This window comes from Epinephelus moara, chromosome 8, assembly GCF_006386435.1.
Source record: "Epinephelus moara isolate mb chromosome 8, YSFRI_EMoa_1.0, whole genome shotgun sequence".
Taxonomy (NCBI): Eukaryota; Metazoa; Chordata; class Actinopteri; order Perciformes; family Serranidae; genus Epinephelus; species Epinephelus moara.
This window is the reverse complement of record NC_065513.1, coordinates 32,648,161-32,657,161: the sequence shown is the minus strand read 5'-3', so window position 1 is coordinate 32,657,161 and position 9,001 is coordinate 32,648,161. Positions and strand designations below refer to the sequence as shown.

General features: G+C 40.1%; 1 protein-coding gene across 1 annotated transcript in view; it reads right to left on the bottom strand.

Annotated features, from left to right (window-relative positions):
- Positions 1 to 7,352: 7,352 nt before the first annotated feature.
- The window catches only part of LOC126394141 (transducin-like enhancer protein 4), a 59,733-nt gene continuing 58,084 nt past the window's right edge, over positions 7,353 to 9,001 (bottom strand). Inside the window, exons 19-20 of the mRNA XM_050050786.1 lie at positions 8,308 to 8,384; positions 7,353 to 7,823 (exon numbers count right to left, since the gene is read on the bottom strand). Of these exons, the coding sequence (XP_049906743.1) occupies positions 7,716 to 7,823; positions 8,308 to 8,384 (185 nt within the window). The 3' untranslated portion in view covers positions 7,353 to 7,715. The remainder of the gene's footprint in view (positions 7,824 to 8,307; positions 8,385 to 9,001) is intronic.

Below are 9,001 nucleotides of genomic sequence, written 5' to 3'. Positions count from 1 at the left end.
ACATGAACGCGCAGCCGGACCGGCTTGTAAACAATGGGCTGGAGATCAACACAGAGAGAGAGGGTGTGTGAGGTCATGCTATACTCCAGATGAAATTACACCTCTAGTTCTTCACATAGCAATTTTTTAATTCCTTCAATCTAGAAATGATGAATTTCGCTTATTGCTCCTTTAAGTGAAGAATTTCTTCCACTACTGGACTTACTTTTCTTCTACATCTGGACAAAGAATCATTACTGCAGAACTTCTCAGAAAGTCTCAGACAAAATACTCCACACAATAATTTAATAAAATCAACCACAGACTAGAAAAAAGAGAGCAAAGGCATTTTGTATTGAAGAGGAAAGAAAAAAACTCAACTAGCAACAGGAAGTTTCTTTCCACTGTAAGCTTGAATTATTACATGTTTACAGTCAGTTTATAACACCTTCATGAGTTCAGTCAAGCTAAATGCTCTACACATCATTATTGTACGTAACATCATTTCTGTATCAGGTCATGTTAGCCAGCTAACTTAGATGAGACGAGTAACATTGAGGTTTGACTCTTGACGTAAGTATAACCAAAGTGTATTTCATATCTTTTCATTATGAATGAGGGTGAAGGTTGCACAGTCGCTATTTAGTACAGAAGGTACAGATTTTATGACTTCAATTCAAGAGCAGAAAATGCAGCGAAGCAGTCAGTGGCAGTGAGGTGAATGAATCAACATTTGAATCTGAGAGCGTAGCTGACTGCGGCAAACACAGAAATGTTTCAGGTTTAGAGAGAAAGCACAGAGTAAGGCAAACACTGTGAACAAACCAATATCATGACCAGTCCTTCAGAATGTACAGTGTCACTCTGCGTGTGTGTCTGTCAAAGAAATTACAAAAATATCAGAGTAATATCTTACATAGGGTCCCTCCTGTATCAAACTCATTACACTTTTTCTCACAAGAGGTGGCTTTGCTGCAAAATGTCCCTTTGTATTCACACCAGTGCAGTTATTTTCAGTAGTTTCTTCAACTCAACTGTCTGTCTGTGTCACAGCCATAAAATAACTTTAATGTTTGCAAGAAAATAAAAAGAAGAAATAAATGTCCATCTTTAAATCAGCTTCTCCTTGGCATTTAACTGAAAAAAAATTCTTTATGGTGAAATAGTGTCAAGCATTGAGCAAATGCACAATGTGTCCTTTAATTCATTCATGTATAAGGCATTCAGAACTGACAGAGGGTGCCCTTGAAAAAGGTAAGCAAAAAGAAAAATGGTATTGAGCCAGATAAATAGGTTGCAGGCTTCATGACACCGATGATAACATAATAACGTGCTATTCTGATGCTGAAATGAGTTTAATCCCATCAACAGTAAAAGCCAGAACCTCTCTCTGTTCATTGCTTCTTTCTTTTCCTTGTTAAATTTGTAGGTTGAGAATGTTTTTGCAATCAAAGGGTCTAGAAGTGTTATTTTATATATCAATCAGTCTCAAAATAACCTTGACGTGAAGCAAAATGATGGATCCCGCAAGGGGTATGACCTGATGCTTAACCAAGATGTTATATTATTATGTCTAAGCATGAGCCTTCAAAATACAGAAGCCCTGAGAGGCATGTGGCAAAACACGTGGTGGTCCATTTTCTAGGTCTGATCTAAGCTGTTTTCTCTCTTGTGTTTGTGACTTAGGCTCAGACTGGGGAAAAAAGGTTTTGCCAGAACAATCTTTTTAAATCCCTCATTTATTTATTTAATCTGTGAAACAGGTGGATTTTTTGCCGGGTAATTTTCTTTCTTTCGGCAGGTGAAAATTTGCCTTTTTGAAAGTGTTTTCTTGTAGCATTACTCATTTCTGCTAAAAGAGGTTAAGTGCACCACAACCGCATGTTCTGAATAGGACTGAAAGCATTAATATTTTCTTCTAGGTGACTTTTAGTTTCTCTGTGCACTCTAAACACAAGATACATATTATTGTGTGTTAGCAAGTTATGTAACATTACTGGCATGTAGGGCTGCCCCTGACAAAACGTTTTCCGAGTTGGCCAATAGTTGTCATTTAGGGCCATTAGTCGACTAGTCGCCTGCATGTTTACGATATTAATTTAATTATTAAATGATATATTTCTGGCGGGGCAACACAAAGGTTTGAGTTGAAGGTGTGAGAAAGAATCGTATCAGTAACATTGTTAACACTGTGCTACATTACAGAGAAATACAAAACCGTACTAATGAACCTTCATTAATATAGGCCTATATTTTATCTACAAGTGCACGTCACACACTGAGCGAGCCGCCTGTTAATGACGCTGTGGGCTAATGGGCATGTAGCTACTTCCATGTTTCAGATGATACGTCATGTTTGTAGTCGACCAATGAAGATGAGTTTACGTATCACCTTGGGTTCGTCCTTCACCTTCTCAAAATGATCCCACACTTTGGATTTCCTGCCCGACATGTTATTAACTAACCTGTGGAATAACCGCAGGTACCAGCCCTGGAAATTAACCTGACTCCTGTCTGACTGCTGAGCGTGGACACTTCCTGTTTCTGTCCTTTCAAATTAAATTCCCACATGGTCCAGTCATATTGGTTTTGATTTATTTTGACATGGTGCAGCTCCTAATAGAGATTCACGTTTGTTTGTTTTTCTGCGACTAAGCGACCAATGAAATCTTGCCTACTAATGACCTTTCTGGTCGACTAACGTTTGGTCGACTATTAGGGTGCAGCCCTAACGGCATGTCTTTCTTTTGGCTAGATATATTTTAACCAGCACCGATCTGCAGTTAGCACTGGCTGTACGGATGGTTGCCATTAGCCTGCTAGCTAGCGAGTGAAAAAAAAGAAAAAAAAAAAAAAAAGAATTGTTCATGACTAACCAACAGCTGCAACCTAGGTTAAGTCAACTGCATACCTAACTTTAGTTTATGGTGGTCATAGGGCACTTCAACCCCCTATGATTGGAATGTTTTACCAACAACGATTTTATTTTAAAAAGGCAGAATAGCGGTGATTAAAATACATATCTGGTCAAAAGAAAGAAATGATGGTAATGTTTTGAGTATGACAACAACAAAGACTTAGGAAAATAATCTAATATACACTTATTTCCACCCGTTTTCAGAAGAATACAGAACTAAGATAGAGTATACTGGCAATACCTTTTTTCTAACCTGTTCTTAAGTCATAAACACAGGAGAGAAAACAATTTAGATCAGACATAACAATGGATACTGCCTCTCAGGGCCCCTGTACCAGAGAGTGAAGTTTAGTTATTAAGTTTAAAATGGTTGTTTAGGTTAATATGAGGGGAGGATGATGGAGGTTACGTGGTCACAGAATCTAACAGGGACTTACATCTCTGCCAATAACTACTGATGCACTGTGTTTTTGGATGCATGTGTTCTGTAGGTGAGTGTCATTTGGGTAGGTGGTTGTAGATAAGCTGCAAAAAATGCAACAGCAACAAGAACAAAGCTTGAAAGCAGAAAGAAAAAGTACAGTCCTTATGGTTGGTGGCACCGTGCCTCAAACAGTCAGACTGAAACAGCAGTAGCCATGAATAGTGTATTTCACATGCACGTGTTCAGTAAAGCAGGCGACACAAAGAGGAGTTTGGTCCTGATTACTTCAAAATGGACGACAGACAATTGATACAAACCGGACTGGATAATCTGGGTGACCGTCTGTGGTCATTTGCTTATGACTGATCTTTTTTGATTAAAATCCATCCTTGAATGTTGCACTCAAAAACAGTAATTTTCAAAAAAACCACTCCAACAACAGAGTCCATCACGTTTCATCACTGTGTAGTTTAACACTCAGCCGAATGAAATGGAGTCAGAAGCGCAGCAGCATAAAGGCACTGTGTTATTTCTACAAGCCAACAGAAGTAAATCCAAGAGAAATCACGAGCGTATCGCTGACAGCTTGTTTTTCAGAGAGGTGTCCAAAAGGTCCAAAAAAAGAGAGGGGAAAAAATCCAGGCAGGAAATGGAGGGCTGGTTGACCTCCAAACACCAATCAAACAGTTTTACTGAAGTCTGTTAGACAGAATCCTGTGAGCATCTAGAGGAGTCTGAACTGAGGGGGCAGAACCAAGAGCAAAGGTCACACAGCAGTGAGGGCACAGAGGGCAATCTTGTTAGTTTGTTTGTTCAATGCCCACAGGGTCACAACACACAAACACACACACACATGCGCACAAACAGACTGAACTCACACTTATACCTCAGTCAACATTATGAGAGTTGTGAAAGAAAATAAGAATGTTGAATAATACACACACAGTGCAAGTAGAAAATAAATATTAAAGGCAGGCTAATAAATGCAATCTGCATTCAAAGGAATATTTTAACATTTTGGGAATCATGACTATTTGCCAAGAGTTAGATGAGAAGTTTGATACCACTCTCATATCTGAATTGTAAATCAAAGGCCAACTACACCAAGCAGCTATTTAGCCAGTCCCTCCAGGATGTTGTGATTAACGCAAAGTGAATCAATTCCCATAAATTCAGCGCGACCTTGACATTTTGTCGGATCACTGCAACTTTACTGTGAGTTCAGTCAGACAACTCACGTTTTAAATGTTTATTTCAACAGCAGAACATAGTTAGAGTTTGGCATCTGGACGTCTGCCTCATCGCTCCCCACAGATATGTTTTCATGAGACACTGGGGAGCCATGTTTAAATATTCCCCCCTTAGCCGGAGCCTGCAGGTGGATGCTGGGGTGGAGGTGGTGCTGAAAGTACTGATGCAGGGCAGCAGCCGCATAGACAATGCAAAGAAAGCAGCGTAAATAGACTGCCAAATTGGAAGGGTGTGTATGGAGACTGACGTATGACGTATGACGTGTGTATGAATCAGTTGACAGTTTGAGCTAGCGCGCAGACGTCGCTCCATTTTGACTATTTAAAACAGGTAAAGTCTCCTTTCACTGTAGCGCTGCACGCAGCAAATTGATCCACACTGTCTCTCTGTTGACTATGAGACTGCTGCTGCAGGAGTGTGAGCTCTGTGCCTGGGACAGAGTCACACACACAGTGACAGGGCTAACGGTTAGCATCACACAGCTAATGTTACCCAATGGTTATAAGCAGGTTTAATGACAGAGTTGAGCCGTTTTGGTGTCGGTGTGAGATTGTTGGGATTCTTTAATGGCCGAGTGTTGGATCTTACCCACTGCTGCTGTGATAGCTCATGCTAGCCTGGCCGAGAGAGCAGATGGAGAGCTGCATAGGGCGCAAACCTTCAACAACGGTCAACTGATCATCAGCAATCAGCTTTCAGCCACCATCCAATCCCCCTCACATCACAAAAAGATGCTAATTCTTCTAGGAAACACTTAAGACTCATAATTATACTGACTAAATCTGAGACAGCATAGTCACTATTTTTGCAATTTTTATTTGCCCTTGCATGTCTTTGCCAAAAATAAGGCCTAAAAACAACATGCATCACGCTGCCGTGAAATGAGGCATTACAGACCAAAACAATCCCCAAAACAGCCCACGAAATCCTGGAGGAACTGTTTAGTTTAGCTTAGCTTAGCTTAGCATAAAGACTGAAAACAAGGGGAAACAGCTAGTCTGGCATGTCCAAAGGTAAAAAAAAAAAAAAAAAGACTGCTTACCAGCTCCTCTAAAGTTCACTAATTAACTATTGTAGCCTATCTTGTTTCTTCAATAGCTATGATCAGCATGCATTTTTTCATGAATGAAAATTTGATGTTTTTCACATGTTGAAGCTGATTTTACTGATTTAGACAAACATATTGAACATAAAGTGTCTTAAAATTAAAAAAAAAAGAGGCAAATTTGGTATGAGGTATTAACATGCAGTGCCTGAAGGCAAGAATGAGACAGAACCAAAAAATAAAAAATGACAATACTGCATTTAGGGCTCGCATAAATAAGAGCTGAGCAGCTTGCTCATGACTGATCAAAACAATCACTGTTATGAAAATATCTACAGGAAGTTGAGGCTGAATAAATCCTTGGATATACTTGACGAATGTTTGTTGTGTGCATCTACAGAAATAAACGCTGTACACCTCGCAGATGTAATTGATAACATAAATGGTGGTGGCAGTAATATTGGATGTGGAATAAGGTTGGAAGCTGAACAGACGACAACAAGGACAAGTTTGAAGAGAAACTTTTCCCCTGATATTTACATTAAAGGTCCAGTGTGTAGGATTTAAGGGGATATATCGGCAGAAATGGAATATAATATAATAAGTATGTTTTCTTTAGTTCATAATCATCTGAAAATAAGAATCATTGTGTTTTTGTTACCTTAGAATGAGTTGTTTTTATCTACATAGGGAGCGGGTTCATGGAGTCCACCATGTTGCACCGCCATCGTCGTTTTAGCGTTGGCCACCGTAGTTGGCAGCCTCTCTGTGATGAGCAGTGTTGGAAAAACACTGATTTTTTTAACGTGAAAGTTGCTATCTATAAATACAGACTTGATGGGAGAAACTTTGACCCATGCCTATGAATATTTTGGACATGTAAAATTGGTGATGCAGTTGGTGAGTTGGAAGCCTGATTGTAGAAATTGTTGAGTATTTTTTGGCGCACACCATTTTTGGCTTTTGTCCGTATGTACATTTTAAGTATTGATCCTACACGATGTTTTATAAATGAGACCCAAGGTCCATTTGTTCCCGAAAGGAAGAGACCTCTGCAGATAACGCAGCTCTAGGTAAAAAACTTCTCAATGTCTGGATCTTACATTATCAGAGATAGCAGAGGTGCTAGGCTAGTCTGTCTCCAATGAGCCAAACAGTATGTGAGAAACACTGATTTGTAACATGAAACTGCTTTATTCAGTGTTTTTACCGGTTTAAATCAGCGAGTACGTTTGTTTTGGAAAGAAAGAGACCTCTGCGGATAATTCAGCTCCTGGTGAAAAACTCCCGAACATCTGGATCAGAAAAAAGGTGAGCACACATTAGCAGTTGCAGTTAGCTAGCAGCCAGACTGCGATCTGCCAAACAGTGTCAAAGAAACACTGATTTGTAACTTAAAACTGCTTTATTCAGTGTTTTTAACGGTTTAAATCAGCTGCTAAGTTTGTTTTGGAGAGGAAGAGACCTCTGCGGATAATTCGGCTTCCGGTAAAAACCTCCTGAACAATTAACACTGAAGGAATTCTAACCGGGAGAAGTTTCAACTGGTTGCAATCTGCAATCCTCACCACTAGATGCCACTAAATCCCCCTAAATTGTATACACTGCTCCTTTAACCCAATAGCAACCCTCTCAAGTGTTACTATTTTTAGTTAAGCATGTTTATGTTGTGCCAAATCTGTTCTCAGAGCAGATAATCTGGTGTCAACTGGGAATGATCTGGCCCTGCGTCTTTTTGGGCCTTCACGTACAAAGTACAAAGGCAAGTATATTCTTTTCGTGCAGATGTGTTGGTAAACAATGAAGCCTAAAAGTGTAAAGGAATGTTATCCATCCAACACTATAACAACAGCATCCTCTCCAGATCAGTGCATTCAGACATTCATCCTCACAACAAAAAGACACTCAAAAAAAAAAAAATCTCTGTGCTTGGTTCTGCTTGTTTGTTTTGATCCACGGCCATCTAAAAGGTCAAAAGGTCTCTGTCCAGGAAAGACTCAGTCTGTTCGATTAGTTCCATTCAAATCCATTTTATACACATTAAAAATTGTACATGGAGACACGGCAAAGTGCCTAGATGGAAGGATGGTCTCGCCCTCCTAGTAGTTGACCTCGTAGACAGTCGCTTTCTTATCTCCTGAGCCCGTCACTATGTACTTATCATCTATGGAGATGTCACAGCTCAGCACTGAGGACGACTCCTTTGACTGTAAGGGGAATAAAAGATGTGTGAAAATATGAAAAGTGCACTTGAGAGTGAAGAAAAAGGCAAGAAGGGATGAAGGCCATGTACATGACAGACAGGTGCTGAACAAAGATATGATTTATTTTTCTGTCCAGTCCACAATATCTGCAAAGAGTAGAGTGCAAGGTCTCACTCAGCTTCCACTGCAACTTCATCTTTACTTTTCAAGACCCCAACAAAGGCATCTTGTTGAAATGTTTGTGTCCTTGATATAAAGTGACTTACTTTTTAAGATTTCTAATTTCGTTGTAATCAACACCTTCACTGTGAGGTTTACTTTATTTTACTGACCGTCTTCCACACAAAAGCTGAAAGATGTTTGATGTCTTGCTCAAAGATAGTTCCATAAACCTACAACCTCCTGGCTATTTCACTGCGCTGTACTTGGCCTCTCAGCTGCCTGTCAGCCATGTTTATGTTCTCGTGGTACGTTCTTTCACACTTACCTGGAATATGCTGGCTCCATACGGGGTTCTCCATGCGTTGAGCAGATTGTCTTTTCCTGTGCTCACAAACCATTTCCCTGCAGAGAATGGCAGAGTACATTAGGCCACAATCAAGAAAAAATATCTGCCGCGGATCTTCAACAGGTCTCAATTACCTGAGCGTTAACGTCCAGGCCACACCGCCTACATCTATCTGTGTGATGGCTACCTCAGTGGACTGCTGCAGCTTGCACACTTGTGGCATTCATACAGACAGCTGTGCTGCTGCGCGGCTGCCTGCAAGTCCTGTCTTTCTACATTGAGATTGCCTTTGATAATGGCCATTACTGATAAAAGTGTTGAAGAGAAAGTGTTGAGTTAAAGATTAAATAGATCTCTTTCATGTCTGTGAGATATTTTATAGATATAGACTTTGAAACTGTGGTGAAATGTAATGTTGCTGCATACAACAGGTTGTTTTAAAGGGCCACTGTGTAAAATGGGTTGAAAACCGTTGAAAACAGTGACATCAGTGGTCAAATTCTAGATTGCAGGACTCACTCGCTCACCCCTCCCGTCGGGTAAATGACGGTGGCCTCGTAGGGACAAAAAGCCTTGCGCAGACACGAGTTTTTCAGGAGTAGGTCTATCTAGCGACGAGGTGAATGTTTATTTAGAAATCTAAACCATGTTACGATATTGTAATGATTCCCTC